Genomic DNA, 15,699 nt, shown 5'->3' with positions numbered 1-15,699 from the left:
GGCCAGCAGCCCAACCCAGGTACAGCCATGTAGATACAGAATAGATGTCCGCTATGTACAGTACACTTCCCGGGCAAAGGATGAACTCGTCTTCCCAGCTTGCGTTTTCTCGAAGGATTTATATATCCTGCGACTTGCCATCAGTTACAGGAGTTTATTTACCCTTAGGGTCAGATACCCAACCAATAAAAAAAAAAAAAAAAAAAAAAAAAACCAAACAAAAGAAGAAGAAGAAGAAGAAGAATATGCAGTCCTTTTGCACTGCTGATTAGGGGTGTGCCCCCCCCCCCCCCCCCCACCTTTTGTTCGACTCTGGGGCTGAAAGAGACGATGATGGTATTTGTCGCATAACAATCGGTCAGAATCACGGCATGTTATTTTCTCGAGTTATACCCTATGGCTGGATATGGAGGCTACCAGGAGGGCTAGATTAGAAGGCAACAAAGCTCAAGGCACCTCTGCCTAGTTACCTAGGTATATAATAAGAAGGTCAGCTGCTTCCGGGTCGTTCAGCATGTCGTGCCCGGCCAACATATAAGGGAATACCCCCATGCGACGGCTACCAGTCAAGAAGAAACGCTTAGTTTAGCTGTCAAGCAGTATATACCACTGGATAACCCAAGCCCACAGTTGGGTGATGTCACCATAATAGGTGCCCATGCCAACAGCTTTCCAAAACTACTTTGAAGGAGCTCCCTTTAAAAATCGCCCAGCATATCTAACTATTATTTGCTCATCAGGAGCCACATAAATCCCTCTGGGAGGAGATATATGCACATTCGAAACAGGCTAGTTTCCGAATCTAGGGTGTGTGGATTGCAGATATTGCCTATCAAGGCTAAAGTAGTCACTTGGCAATGGGTTCTCAGAGGAAGATCAGGTGTCGTCTTAAGGTTTAGTAGCCGCCGAAAAGCTTAGTTAATTATCTAACTTAGTTTAGGTAGGTAACTAACCACCATATATGTGAATGCCACCAGCTGGCGGTCCGTCCGTGGTTGAGTTTTAAAGTGTTTTGCGTAGTTATATGACGATACCCTGACGCAAGATTTTCACCCCAAGGCTAACTACGTACAATAAAAGGACAAACTGCATATCTTCTTCTCCTTCCTTCGTTTTTTTTTTTTTTTTTTTTTTTTTCACTCCGCGTGCTATCTCAGGATCTCAGGAGAAAATATTGTTATACCCTAAGAAAGGCCCTATATAGTCTTCAATACCTCACATCTCAAATTTTTTTTTCACATCATCTTCGAACTTTGCATCTTTGACATAAGGTCTTGAACGCCCAAAAATGGAAATTGGAGATTTGTTACAATTTCCCAGCAACAAAGTTCTTGCTGGTGGCTGCATTATACTTGTTATTATGATATTATCAAAAATCGGCCCGAATTTCGAACAATTATTTGACCGTATGAAGATATGTTGGATTCCTAATACAATTCGGGAGATAAAGATAGCTTTCCTATCTAGGGAGGAAGACCGGAGAGCAATAAACTGGGTTAACGAGCGGCTACTTTTAACCCTAAGACTCCATAAATGGAGACAACGACAAATATTCGTCAGAGAAATAATATTCGAATATACTATGCAAGGGAAACTAGACAAAATTCATGATCTGGATAAGTATAGCCTAAAAGACTAGCAAATTTTATTAATTGGTGAAGCAAGTCAAGCTTGGGCTCTTACAAATATGTGGTATGATCTTTATCGACGCAAACCTAGTAGCCCTAGGATAAGGCTAGATAAAGCTAGCTACTCCCGGAATTATGATACTCTATGTAATAATCCGATAAAATACCTTTCACAGCAACATCTAGTGGAGGCATGCAAGATACGAGGTGGTTGTTGTACAAGGGCATGCCAGTGTTGTATAAAACCACGTGGTCAATATCCAGATAAAAGACTATACTACGCCCATTGCACGTTATACTGCAGATGTTGTATCCGCAGTTGAGGATTCTTAAGGCATAAACAGGGCAAAGATTTTGAAGGTGTCACCGGTTCTTCAGCTATGTCTTTCCCTATCGAGGGCGCTGGACGGTTCCAAGTGCTATAGCTGAATGGAATCCTAAAGAAGACGATACGAATGGAGAAGTAGGAGTCCGACTGGCGTTGGGCTTGGTTGCTCCCTTCCATTGTTGCAAATACTAAGGTGATGCCGGGGCAGTAGCCACCGGAAAGGCAAATCTTTCTGTGATGCTCCGGAGGGCACCCTAGAGAGAATCAGTTAGCATCATCGTATCAGGAAAGTTAACACTGTGTTGGGGCTTGAAATACGTTTTCGAATGAGAAAAGTAGGGTACTCATTGTGACTATAGTCGGGAAGTCCTAACTAGAGTGACCTTTCTTATTTCGTTTATATGTTATATTGTACCTAGAGAAATCCGGAAATCAGCATAGCAACAACCATTGGAAGGGTAGTAGGGCCTCGCGGCCTATTCTATCACAACTAGGGTTCATACTATACTATACGAACGATAATGTTGTCTCACTGCCTGTATGTATAATCTATCAGAAAATACACTGAAGTGAGACCTGCACTTTATCTGATTCTGAGCTGATAACCCCCCTATACATATGTGGTAATAATAAGAAACCCGCCATACTAGTAATATGTATCTAGTATGGATATGTCGAGTTTGCCAAGGGTTCTTCCAGTCCGCTATCCATCTAGTAGAGTCTGGATATCAATGTCCAATAGTTAGCTAAGCAGCTGGACGAAGCACTTACAGCAGAACCCCTGGCTAGCAGCATAGCACGCTGCGTGAAGAGTGCCATACCTCTATCCGGCAGGCCTTAAGGGGTATTCCCTCCCTCGCGGTAAGGGGTGCGAGGACGGTGAGTGGCAGCAGAACCCGTGATGGCCAAACGCGTCTCCTTTAGGAAAAGAAAGCACACGCTCGATCTTCCTCTTCCTCTTCCTCTCTCCTTCATCCTCAGCAGCAGCAAGAGCCACTACAACAAGGATAATAACAGCAGCAGCACCAACAGCACCAACAACATCAACAGCACCAGCACCAGCACTAGAACCATGCCCTGCAACTGCACTGCTCCCGGGGCGGACCCATCGGCGGCGTGGCCCGCGCTCTTTTCCCTCAGCTTCGAGGGAATTGCCCAGCTAGGGGCCGGTGGGATAGTGGGCATCATTGCCACGATGGGACTGTTTTTTGGCCCGTGTGCCATAAACTTGTCGGGAGCCATTGGCTACGCCATGTAAGTTATAATCCTCCAAAAGAAAGCCGTCATAGCACTGACGTTCGATTAGTCGGCGCTGGGCGGACTTCAGCCGCCCCGACCTCCCACCCCTCACCACTACTGCTACCACCACCACCGACAACCCGCCGCCTCCTCCTTCCTCCACCGAGGAGGCCCCTCCCGCTCCCGGCCCCGCCGACGAGGAGTCCTGCTCCTCTGTCGACATCTCTAATTTGGAGCCCATGGACACCGCCTTCCAAGCCTTTGAGGAGGCCGATGCGCCCGCTCCTGAGGATGAACCTCTACCCTCCAGCAAACTCGTTGTATGTAAAAACAAACTCTATAAGAGTCAAAAATATGGTGTGCTAATGGTTGATACTCTATCTTGTAGTGAGACTTCTTTTTCTTCTTTTCCCTTTTTCTCCTTTTTTTTTGTATTTTTGTATTTTTTCTTTTTTCTTTTTTATTTTTCATTTTTTATTTTTTGTTCAATGAGCAAATGAATGATTTTTTGTCCAAAGAAATTTAAGAGAGAAGCAGCCATGCCCCTCTTTTCCCTTCCCGTAGACTCCCTTCCAGTAAACCCCCTTCCCTGGCCGATATTATGTCGATATTATTTGTCTATCAATAACAGCGTAGGTCCAAGGGCTCAGGAGGACGGTAGTTGGCATATTGCTGAGGAGGAATGTGGGTTAATAGCAAGCAGGCAAATAGGAGGATGGGTAGGCAACGCTCCCAGGTAAGTTATCTCCTTCCGCTCGCTGATTTAAGGGTATGTATTAAGGAGAGTAATAGCTGATATTCAAGAGGGCAGATTAAGGCTTTCCCTACGGGGAAATCCCCAGGCTAGCAAGGGTATACGCTAAGAGGAAACTAGCCTAGGTACTAGCTCTATCTTCTAGAATGGCTAAGGGTATATATATATATATATATATTGCTAACACTTAATCGGGCGTATTCGGCCTACCCTTAAAGGAAATTCTTCAAACTATTGAGGGTATATGTTAAAGGGAATATATTAGTTGGATATAAAGCCTATACCCTTAGACAGCTAATGGATATATAGCAAAGGGAGTAATAAATATAAACCAAAAGGATATATTCACCCAAAACCATACTGCGAGTGGTCCAGCTGAGACCGTGGTTGGAAGTGGATAGAGACTCAATATCGGAATGTCGAAGGAGGAGAAAGTCGCGTTGTTCAAACGTGACGTTGGAAAATAGAAATTATGTAAGCAAACACGTGATATCAGAGCACGTGATATGACCAGGGCGGAAGTTGGGAAGGCAAGGGACAGCCGCATAATAATAAGAGTAATAACGTCGGCGAGCCGTATAGCGAGAAGAGTGTGGCTAGTTAATCCAATTTAAGTCGATATTGATTTCGGGAGTGAGGGAGCAAAAGAGAGGGAGAGAAAAAAAAGAATCACAGTCCAACTCCGCGATATGATTAGTATGTTCTATTAGACGGTACCTGACTTGTTCTAGTTCTATAGTTAAGCAATTGTTATTAATAGATCTTTAACTGATCACTTACTCTCCCCTGCTCTAAAAAAGGGATATTGACTGCTTTGCCCAACAGATTCGGGGTTTAGAATACATCAAAAGGCTCTATACTGCAGTTGTAGTTTCATTAATGCATGCTGATTAGCCCCAAATATTGTATCCTCATTAATACGGAGCACATGGAGGCTTTCATTGCCGCGCATGAGGCAGCTGCACAATGTGATTGTTTAGAAGGGTAGCAAGCCTTGGACATGTTCATGATAATGATTGGCACAGTTAACATCTTTACAATACTTGAGCAATAGCCAATCTGTTAGTTGCCTGGTATCACTGGGTGTGGCTGACAGGGCCACCAAAGGGCTTGACTTCTTAACATTATCTGCTGTATCCGATATCATTAGAGCAAATAACACACGGCCAACTTTTGTCTATCTCAAGATACCGCCCACACCAGCCCATCCAAGAACAAACCCGCTAATGGCCTCTGTAGCAACAAGTCCGCTGAACCAGAGATCCTTCCAGGCTCCCTTCCTCACATATCCACCACCACTTGCGGGGACCAGTTCCCCATCGCCCGGAAAGTAGGCACCGACGCCGGAAATGCCTTTGTTCGTACTTTTCCCTGCTGCTCTGGGTGTGTTGTCTTTAACTAGAAGGGCGTTGGCAAGGAAGGAAACAAATATGGTGCCTAGCAGGTAGAATGTAAAGCCGTAAGCGGACTGGAGGCCGAGGATGCCGGCGGCGGTGCCTAGTAGGAAGGCTATGAGGGAATGCAGGTTTGCGAGTATCTAAATCTGCTGTCAACTCTCTTTGTTCTGGTTGGGGGATATGATGTATGGACGGAAGATGGATGGAGGGTAGCTACCCGGTTGTTATGTGTGACTGATTCTGGGACGAGGGGATTTATGAGTAGTGAAAGCTCCTGGCTTGTAGGCGGCATTGTGGCGGTTATTTCTATTCCTTAATTTTATCTCGTCTCGCTTGATGGTTTATACCAATGTCATTGTCAATTGTTTGGTGGAGTTCGTTTGAGATCTCTTCTTGCAATCGTCTACATGCGAAATTGATTAAGTGATTACATAAGCAGACTGTAGTCCGGTGTTGATAGGCATGGGGAAGTAAAGGATCAATTCATATTGAATAAAAAAAGTCATTATACCTCACGAATTGGAGCTTTTCTCCTTTTTACTCTTCTTCTCCTTCTTCTCCTTCTTCTCTTTTTCTCCTTTTCTTCTCCTTTGTTGATGACGGTTGCACCTCCACGGCCTCAGTCATGGTCACATCCTCGTCCTCGTCAGCATCAAGATCAATATCCACATCTGGCGCTTCCTGGCGCTCTGTAGATGTAGGATCATGGTAGTTATCACCACTCTTTGCCCTCCCGGCGCCTGAAGCCTTACTCCTTTCTTCGGTAACAAGCTTCTCCTCATCTTCCTTACTTAACATTGTCCCCTCAAGGCTAAGAAAGCCCTTATCACGCTCACTGCCTGGTATAACGTCGACATCTCGAACGCGAAACCGAATGGTTCCACGAACCCTCTTACCGGAACGAGTTTGGAAATATCCCGTTTCCGCCGACGCCGCGTCTTCAAACTGCGAGGCCTCGCTATTCGATGCCAAGGGCTTGAAATTCTCTTTATCTGAGTCCGGTTCGTCATCGTCATCGTCTTCTTCGTCCTTGCTGCTCGATGTAGGTGATGCGCTGGTTGTGCTGGGCCTGTCTGACTGCTGGCCTGGGGCAATCCACTTCCAGTCCGCGGGCAATCGACGCCGTTCAATGCCAATGGAGAACAGATTAAACACAATTGCACCCAGAAAGTCTTCGGACTGGACGTTGATCCAGCCCTCGAGGGTCTGACCTCGTTCGGGCCGGAAGACGAGGAAGGTAAGTGTCAGATAGGTATGTAAGACACCATACTCGCCTGCTGTTTTAGCGAGGGTGAGCGGTTCTGGGTTAGGAGTGTGGGCTGATGTTGCATTCGGCGTGGGCTTGGTGGCTGAGATGGAAGGGTTAGAGTAAGCGAGAACCACGCCGCGGACGGGAGGGTAGTAAGTCAGAAGCAGAGGGGAGATGTGCTCTGCTAGCAAAGAAGACACGGCATGGGTGGGTGATATAGCGATGGGCGAGAGAGGGAGGTAGAGAGTTGTAGTCACGCGGTGGAAAGAAGGGAGCTGGTCTGCGGTCGAGGAGAGGGAATGGGTATCTTTATCGTTCGACGAGGCCTTTGACAGCGGTTTTCGGGACGCTTCTTTCTCTCTTCCTTTTCCACCGCCATCTACGGCTTGCTTCTCATCCTTCTTCAAGTGTTTGTCCTTTTTCTTCTTTTTCTTCTTCTCGCCGTCGTCGACAACCACTGTCTCGCTCGCCTGCTCTTGTCTCTTTCGCTTCTTCGATTCACTCTTGTCTTTGCGCTTCTTCTCCGGCGACGCTATCGAGTCGATCTCCATTGCATCCATCGACATGTTAGCAGTCAATTGACAAGTATCTCTTGTCGTCCTCTCACGCCGACCGCTGGGGGGTTGAATTCTGAGCTGAAAAGGGAAGGGAGAAAAAAAAAAATAAGAGAATAAGGTTCTTCGCTGGCGGCTAGTGCCAAGCCGGGAAGCGCCCATCTTAACGTTTAGCCGCCGAGTGTCTCTCTTTTTCATGTGTCGTGGCATCAAGAGATATGGAGCGACCTAGAGAAGAGCAGTGAAGCATTTCTTTCTTTCCTTTTCTTTTCTTTGATTCTTTTTTATATTAAAAAAATGGACACTGTTTAATATTGCTTCTTCTTCTTATGTTTTTGGGGTTTCTACAAGATGGACGCGGCATCTAGAGTCTTGTCCTATGCTGGCTGGGCTTTCCTCCCAGGAGTAAGTCCCCCTCCTCTCGCGTCATACAGACATTGACATTACGACCTGGTAATCTAACAATCCCATCAACCAGATAGCTACGTCGTTCCTGCAGAACCTTTACTACCGCATTACCATCAGTGCTGGCACACCACACCCTCAGCCCGGCTCAGAGCGGCATGCCCGTCACCGCCGGCGCATCCATGTCGCGGTGATTAGCAGCTACCTGCTGTACACCATCTACGAAGAATACCACAGCCTCCGTGTGGCCCCAGACTTCTATCAAATACTAGGCGTACTGCCTACATCGGACGAGCGGACCATCAAATCACGCTTCCGCCGACTGGCTACTGTATTCCATCCCGACAAGGCACGACAGAATGGTTTAGGCTCGACTGCTGAGGATGGGGCGAAGGCGGATGAGTTCTTTGTGCTGTTAAAGCTGGCTCAGGACACGCTGCTTGACCCAGTCAAGAGGTTTGCGTATGACCGGTTCGGGGCTGGGGTAGTGGTACGGCCGGAAGGTCCAAGTAAGACGCTGAGCATGGCCACCTACTTTTACGAAGGCCTTTATGCGCTTGCACCGCAGTACCTTGTTGGTTTTCTGCTGATGGTGCTGCTCAACACCTTCTGGTTCTCTGCTTGGGGTAGATACGTAAGTGTATTTTTTTTTTTTTCCCCTCTCTCCTCTGGTGGAAGTCTCCCGGCTGACTTGACTCCCTCAGTGGCGGTTCTATACGTTTTTTGCACTGCTGACACTGGAGCTGACGCTGCTTACCCACCCGAATGCAACCTTCATGCCAGGTGCCTACCTGCCAGCTATGCTCAGCAATCTCCTGGGGCTGGACCGCTTCTATCTGCTGCCGTTCCAGATGCTGTCTCTTGCGCGCTCGGCGTCGATGTCCATGAACGTCTTCATCTCGCAGCTGGCGCCGCCCGAGGCTAGTTTGCAGGCCGGCCGGAGCAAGGGGCGAGGAGGAGGAGAAGGGCTGAGCGTGCAGGCGCAGAAACAGCTGACGCAGATCGTGCAGCTGGCCCAGGCACAAGACGCAGAGAGCGCCAAGCTGCTCGGGATGGACATGCTGCCCTTCCGGGGGGACGTGGACAGGGTAGGCCGGCTGCGGCGAGGCATGAAGGAGCGTCTGCGCAGAGAGGAGGCTGGCCAGGCTCCCGAGGTGCAGCAGGCCATCGCCGCCGCCAAACAAGGGAGGCAACAGGGCCGGAACGAGCAGCAGTAGCATCAACGTCACCACCAGGGAAGAGGAAGAGGCATCGTCGAGGAAAGCAAAGACTGTGAAAGCAAACAGTGGATGCTGTCATCCTGTATTATATAATATCTTATATAAGCATAGAGCCTATTTATCACTCCTTAGTCATCCTTACTAGCGCCGTAACTTTCCCGTCACTGCAGTACCACTAGCCCCAGACGCGGCCCTAGCGGTAACGCTCCCTGCCCTGCTCCTGCCCGCTGACTGGCCCACTCCCCTGACTAAGCCCCCGTCGTTACCAGACGTGACCAGCCCTCCAGCCTCGCCGCCGCCGCCGCCGCCGCCTTTCCTACCTTACCTTACCTATAGTAAGGTTTCCTTCTTCCTGCTTACCTCAGCCCTCGCCCTTTGTCGCTTTGCCCGCCGCGTCGCTTTTGCCCGTCCTTGCGACCCTTCAAGAACGACCCAAGCAAAAAAGACAAGTCGCCCGTCAGTCTCTCTCCTTAGTCGTGGTTAGTGAGACGGATGCGCGGACAAGGACAAGCGAAAAAACCAACCACCACCGGCCGGCCACCATGACACACTCAAACCACCTTTCCCCGTTTCTTCTTCCCCGTCGCCTTCGCCCTCGTCCTCGCCCTTCCACCACCGTCACCTCCGTCATCCAGTCCATCTCACCTCGCTGCCTCCCACCGCTCGACTCTCTGCACCCATCGCCAGCGCCGACGGGCTGCCCCTAACCTAATTACCTCGACTCCTTCTTCCGCTCCTCGCCGGAAGAGGGCCACCAAGAGAACCAAAAAAAATAAATAAATAGGAGCCACGCCGGACCGGAAAACTCTGCCCAAACCTGCACGCTGCCCTGTATTAACACCGCACAACCACCGCACAATGGCCGGCTCAGACGCCTCGTCGACCTCCTCGCAGCCAGCAGCCAGCTCTGCCAGCACCGCCAGCAGCACCGCCTCCAAGATGAACAGGATAGTCGTCCTCTCGCTGCCGCCAGCCCTGCTCAGCCGCTTCCCCAGAGGCAGCAGCGGCAATGCCAGCGAGGACAGCCAGGCCAACAAGGAGGACGAGTCCAGCTCGCCGTCCACGCCGCCCGCTGCTCCTCTCACCGATAACGCCTCAGACGGCGACGCTGCCTCGACCGGTACCGGGCCTACCCCTTCGACTCCCTCAGCTTCGGTCTCTGGTTCGGGTGCTGCCACCGCCAACGGGCCTACTTCAGCACCGGCCTCGGGGTCGGGGGCTGCAAAGGCAGGGACCAAGAGAGGTGCTCAGGCTCTAGGTCCAGACGGCCTCCCTAAACCACGAGGCAAGCCGGGCCCCAAGAAGAAACCAAGACTGTAAGTTGAATAGACTTGGGACTGTCCTTTCTCCTAATACATACACGTCCGAGAATAAAGAGAAGCATGCTAATAGCGATACAGGGAAGACGGAGAGACTCCCTCTCGTCCACCACCTCCACCTCACCACCGCCTGGGGCCCAAGGCCAATCAGGGGGCCATCAACGCCTGTCTGCGTGCTCTGGACCGCTCAGGCAAGCCCTGTCGCAAGTGGGAGCGAAAGTCGTTCCAGCTCAAGTCCTTTACTGGTGTGATATGGCAGGTTCCTAGCTGGGGGGCTCCTCCTCGCCCCAAGCCAACGCCAGAGGAAGAAGAGGAGAAGCAGAAAGAAAAGCAGACTACCAACGGAGAGAAGAAAGACAAGGAGAAAGACAAGAAGAGCGAGAAGAGTGCAAAGAGTGCAAAGAGTGAGAAGAGTGAGAAGAGTGAGAAGAGTGAGAAGAGTGAGAAGAGCATTGCTGATCCTACTGAAGCTGAGCCTGAAGCCGAGAGAGATGCTACGCCTGCCGGAAGCATGATGGATATCGACTCTCCTGCTCCTGTTGCCGTTGCTTCTTAAGTCTTCCGTTTATCTCCCTCTCCCTTCTTCTTTCGATTCTCTCATCTTCGTTCCCCCTTTCTTTTCACTTTCAATTATACACTGTACACTATTCCGTCTTAATCCTTTTCTCCCGTCTTCTACCCCCTATACCATACTTACACACATTACACACTTCATCACGGCGTCTTGGGATGTTCGGTCTGGATTTTTTTTTTTCGGTTCTTTCGCTCTTCTTCGTCTTCTCCTGTTTCCTGCCAGGTGCAATGCAACAAAAACGAACACTGCTACAGCTACTCCTGCTTCTACTTCTACTACTACTACTACTACTACTACTACTACTACTACTACTACTACTAATGGTATATGGGTGTGGTCGGTTGGTCGGTCTCTTTAGAGGTTCCTTTCTCTACCAATGTACTTCTAGATAGCCGGCCTTCGAGCCTCCTTAACATCAGCATCCAAACAACTGCTTGACCGCTCCCTGCCTACTACGCAGACCTTCTCCTTCTATCACCGTAGACATCCTCTCTGCTACTCCTCTGCTGCTCCTCTGCTGCTCGTGTGCGTGGCCCTGTCCCTGCTCATGTGACCCCTTCCCGACCGCCCTCCATTCTACTTCGTCCGCCTGTAGCTCTTTTGGCTTTCAACGTCAACCCCAACCTGCGACAAGCTTCTCGCAGCAGAGACGGACACGCAGAAGCAGCAGAAGAAACAAGAAAGATACGCTCGTCGCTCGTCTCTTCGCCGTAGGCCGCTGAGTCGCCTGCGCGCAGCTGTCCGTCTGCTTCTCCCTCCCGCAGCGCCCGACCCTTGACCACGGCTAGCCGTCGACCCCGGACTGACTACCTTCTTTCCCCTCAGAAAACAACATCACCGCCAGAACTACATAACTACACGCTATAACTACACCCACGCCACACATACACAGAGAGTGAGAGAGAGCACCCAGACACACAGCCATGCTGTCATAAAGTGCTGTACCTCGACTATATAACATCGTCTGCAGCTTCTCTTTGCTCAGACTCGGCATAGTTACGCACTGCTCTGCTCGGTTTGGGGCTATGCTGCCGCAGCTAGTTGTTTGACCAACTAGTTAACTATCGATAAGCGCAAGCAGCAGAGCTGCCAGCTTCAAAGAAGAAGGCAGAAGAAGAAATATCGAGCTGGTGGACCATTTTTACCACTGCTGGACACGGGCAGCACACACGCACACGCACAAACACAAACACACACTCTCAGGCAGATACACGCTGGACCAGTGACACCGTACCACAACAGAAACAGAGTAAAGGAGCAGATCGAGCAGGGAAAAAGCAAAGCAAAGGAGGATAGTAGCAGGGTAAGTAACTAAAGGTCACTCAGTTTCAAGCAAGCAGCACTGACGAGTACCTGTCTCTCTTGTTTTCTGGAGAACGCATTTACTGACTCTGTCGCTGCACGGGGGCACTTCAATAGCTTCTCACCCAAAGGTACGGACTCCTGATATCCCGCACCAGCAACATCAGCATCAGAAGGCATCGGTGTACAGCGCTGTCACGCCCACCATGAGCAGTGTACCAGGCTCCGGCTCTGGTGCTGGTATAGGGGCTGGCTCTGGAGCTGGCTCTGGAGCTGGTAATGGCACCGGCACTGGCCTTCCAGCTTCGACTTCCCCTTACCCATTACCAACCACAGCCATCCCTACCATCTATCGCACGCGCAGGTCCTCTTACGCCTCCGTCCTGTCGCGCCAGCCAGGTCAAGCAGAGCACGAGCATGACGAGCACTACCCTCCGTCTCCGTTCCGCTCAAGTCTAACCGCATCGTCTAGCACCAATAACAACGCCATCCAAGATACCTCCTCCTCCTCCAGATCCCGCAACCAAGTCCCTTTCTCCTCTTCCGCACTCCCCGCGGATCCCGCAGCCATGCAGCAGCAGACAAACGGCAGCGGTGCCGGCGCAGGCACAACCACAAACAGCTGGCGGAGACCAAACTCAAACATCTCCTTCCAACTGGGCCAGGGCATCGGCATGGGGCAGCTCCCATCATACTCAAAGCAATTTGAGAAACTTCTCGAACAAGCAGATATGAATTCCCTACCTTTTGGCCTCAACAATTCGCTATACCAACAAAACCCAGAAGACTCCTTCTTCACCCCTTCATACCTCCGTTCGTCGAAATACGTTGCCCAGCTATACGCAGCTCACAAGGCAAAGCTCTCCTCCCAACGGGATGCTCAATCACAGAATCAGCATACGCCTACCCCAGGCTCCTCCGCCCAACATCTCCCCTCAGCCTCCTCACTCCCTCTATCTGCCTCGTCGAGTCAGCTTAACCTACACCGCATGGCGCCTTCGCACAGAGGAATGACATATGATATTGTTGAGAGTCATGGTCCTGGCGGTGACTCGAGTGCACCACTAGAGGGACAGCAACTCACCCCATTACCCTCGCGCTGGAACGAGAGTGATAAGTACAGCGGCCTGGATTTGTTAGGAGAAGGGCTAGAGGTACGGTATATTGGCCATGTGCCTAAACAGGAACACGAGGCTGCAGCCGTAAGAGCCGATCAGCCCATGCCTGTCAAATGTGGCATATATTACTTTGAAGTCACTATCCTAGCCAAACCGAAAGACGGGTATGTCAGACCACTCAGCTCATTCAACAGCCTTTAACCTTATGCGACAAAAATAAAAAAAGGAGACTTGCTAACAGCTTTAACAGTATGATTGGAGTGGGTTTCTCGAATAACAAGGCTTCTCTGGAGAGATTGCCTGGCTGGGAGCAGGAATCCTGGGCCTACCATGGTGATGACGGTAAGACGTTTTTCGGTGACAACCAGGGCCAGGGAAGGCCTTATGGACCTACGTTTACCGTCAATGATACGATTGGATGCGGCATTGTGTTCTCTACTGGAAATGCTTTTTTCACGAAAAATGGGTCTTTCCTCGGTGAGTTTGTACAGTCTATCAGACATATTATCTGCTGTTGATTTTAGGAAGCTCATTACTAATGGTCATGGCAGGAAATGCGTTCCGTGATTTGAAGCCCGCAAAGCTCTACCCTTGTGTAGGCATGAGAAAACAGCCTGGCGCACATGTCAAGGCGAACTTTGGCCAGTTTCCATTCATCTTCGACATAGATAGTATGATGGCGGTACGTTGTCCCACTCCCATCTCGTGCATGGGCTGTGGAATACTAACGAGAACTTGGATAGAGTGAAAAATATGATGTCCAGCAGAACATCCAGAGGACGGACCTCTCTACCTTGCATCCCACATTAGATGAATCGGAATTCATGCAGAAACTCGTTGCCCAGTTCCTTGCACATGATGGATATGTAGAAACTGCCAAGATATTCGCACAGGAAGTTCAGGATGAAAAGCGTGCTTTGCAGACTTCCGGCGAAGTCTCCATGAAGGAACTCGAGGTTGAGGATGACGTAGATGCCATCAATAGACAAAGTACGCCCAGGCTTCATCTATTCCCCATCAAATAGTACTAACTAACTTCGTGCGCAGAAATACGAGCAGCGATACTGGAGGGAGACATCGACAGGGCCCTGAAGCTGACGAATGTACACTATGCCAGCGTCCTCGGTGACAACCCACACATCCATTTCAGACTACGATGCAGAAAGTTCATTGAGATGATGCGTCGCTGTACTGAGCCGCAGCCTGCCGCAATCAGTTCATCAAATGGCCTGTCGGATCCTACCAGAACCACTTCCGACGGCTTCACACTGGACATGGAAGTCGATGACCAAATGCCTGACGTCGATACCAGCGAAGCAATTGCTGCTAGCGACATGATGGACACTGACGCCAGCAATACCAACAATGCTAACAACGACACCACAACTGTCAAAAAGGACCAAGATCTTCTGCACGAAGCTATACTGTATGGCCAGCAGCTACAAGCTGACTACCCCGGTGACGAGAAGAAGGAGCACAAAAAGACTCTGGATGACATCTTCTCACTAGTAGCCTATGCGGACCCCAAAACCTCTGTTCACGGCCACTTGTTGGATCCCAGCGGTCGAGTTGCAGTCGCGGAGGAACTAAACTCTGCCATCTTAGGTAACGCCCCTCCACACTTGTTTCCCACTACATCTACTAACAGACCGCCATAGTATCACTGGGGAAGTCCTCCTCCGCGACACTAGAGCGGCTGTACCAGCAGACCGAGGCACTTGTAAACGAACTCAGCGAAGACGGCGGCGCAGGGGCGTTTATCAACGTCGTTGACGACTACTTAAAATAGCTTCATCTCTCATTCTTACTGTTTTAACCATTTCATACGGGGCTCATCAACATTAACATCTCCATCGCTATTCATTCATGGGCATCATGGCGTCTGTTTATTAGCCGTACTCATATTTATCTCCTCTTATTCCCCTTTTCTATTTTTACCCACGTACCTCCCTACTTGCCTATCTATATTTACCTGTGCGTCACCGCCCCCTCACGTCTTATATTATTTTTATCTATGCCTCTATTCTGCCCTTCCGGCTATGCCTGAGTGTCTGGAGTTTGTATCTGTAACTCTCCCCCCTTTCGCCTTTTTATATGGTTCAACAATCAAATGTCTGTCTGCCTGACTCCAGGAAAACTGCGGTGAAGTGTATAGTGAGGAAGTCTATACGTAGTAAGCAGTGTTAATAGCAATAGATAAAGGTGATAATAGAACATCTTCGTTCCATCAAGAAGCGAGCTCATCTGATATTAAGAAGGGTAAGAGGAAGAAGAGCAAAAAATGAAAAAGAAAAAGTGCATCGACCGGGAATCGAACCCGGGGCCCGTCGATGGCAACGACGGATTTTACCACTAAACCATCAATGCTGTTTGATGCAAGGAACTTTTAGTAAGCGAATTACCAGCCCATAGCTAGTAAGATAGCTAGCTATTCGCCTAAATAGGCTGCTTTAACGTCAACCGCTTTCCTTCCACCTCTTCCCGGTGATATGTCGGTTAGTGACTGGTTGTGCCAGAAGGTATAATATCTAAGTATATGTCCACGGCCAATGGATCAGCTAAGTGACTAGTTAGTTCGATAGCATCTCCTCGGGCACTTATTGGACCCATGT

The 15,699-nt window shown here is 49.6% G+C and overlaps 5 protein-coding genes and 1 non-coding gene across 6 annotated transcripts; 4 read left to right on the top strand and 2 right to left on the bottom strand.

Moving 5' to 3' along the window:
* Positions 1-2,857: 2,857 nt before the first annotated feature.
* ARB_04592 (uncharacterized protein) lies at positions 2,858-4,140 on the top strand (the record flags this gene model as incomplete). Its single annotated transcript, XM_003017663.1, has 4 exons — positions 2,858-3,210; positions 3,284-3,515; positions 3,714-3,931; positions 4,095-4,140. 4 exons carry the CDS (start codon positions 2,858-2,860, stop codon positions 4,138-4,140), a joined length of 849 nt encoding a protein of 282 aa, XP_003017709.1.
* Positions 4,141-5,883: 1,743 nt separating this feature from the next.
* On the bottom strand, positions 5,884-7,161 carry ARB_04591 (RNA polymerase I subunit Rpa43, putative; the record flags this gene model as incomplete). The annotated part of the gene is made up of 1 exon (XM_003017662.1): positions 5,884-7,161. One exon carries the CDS (start codon positions 7,159-7,161, stop codon positions 5,884-5,886), a length of 1,278 nt encoding a protein of 425 aa, XP_003017708.1.
* Positions 7,162-7,500: 339 nt separating this feature from the next.
* On the top strand, positions 7,501-8,771 carry ARB_04590 (membrane associated DnaJ chaperone, putative; the record flags this gene model as incomplete). The annotated part of the gene is made up of 3 exons (XM_003017661.1): positions 7,501-7,554; positions 7,649-8,188; positions 8,259-8,771. 3 exons carry the CDS (start codon positions 7,501-7,503, stop codon positions 8,769-8,771), a joined length of 1,107 nt encoding a protein of 368 aa, XP_003017707.1.
* Positions 8,772-9,632: 861 nt separating this feature from the next.
* On the top strand, positions 9,633-10,649 carry ARB_04589 (uncharacterized protein; the record flags this gene model as incomplete). Its single annotated transcript, XM_003017660.1, has 2 exons — positions 9,633-10,090; positions 10,175-10,649. 2 exons carry the CDS (start codon positions 9,633-9,635, stop codon positions 10,647-10,649), a joined length of 933 nt encoding a protein of 310 aa, XP_003017706.1.
* Positions 10,650-12,175: 1,526 nt separating this feature from the next.
* ARB_04588 (Ran-binding protein (RanBP10), putative) lies at positions 12,176-14,745 on the top strand (the record flags this gene model as incomplete). The annotated part of the gene is made up of 5 exons (XM_003017659.1): positions 12,176-13,251; positions 13,338-13,564; positions 13,612-13,769; positions 13,831-14,077; positions 14,135-14,745. The coding sequence occupies 5 exons, from the start codon at positions 12,176-12,178 to the stop codon at positions 14,743-14,745; spliced, it is 2,319 nt and encodes a 772-aa protein (XP_003017705.1).
* A 638-nt stretch (positions 14,746-15,383) lies between these two features.
* ARB_04587 lies at positions 15,384-15,454 on the bottom strand. Its single transcript has one exon. It is a non-coding gene; the product is annotated as a tRNA-Gly (tRNA).
* Between the last annotated feature and the right edge of the window lie 245 nt (positions 15,455-15,699).

This window comes from Trichophyton benhamiae (assembly GCF_000151125.1).
Source record: "Trichophyton benhamiae CBS 112371 chromosome Unknown contig01293.0, whole genome shotgun sequence".
Classification (NCBI taxonomy): Eukaryota; Fungi; Ascomycota; class Eurotiomycetes; order Onygenales; family Arthrodermataceae; genus Trichophyton; species Trichophyton benhamiae.
Note: the sequence above shows the minus strand (reverse complement) of the source record. Positions and strands in the feature narration are given on the sequence as shown.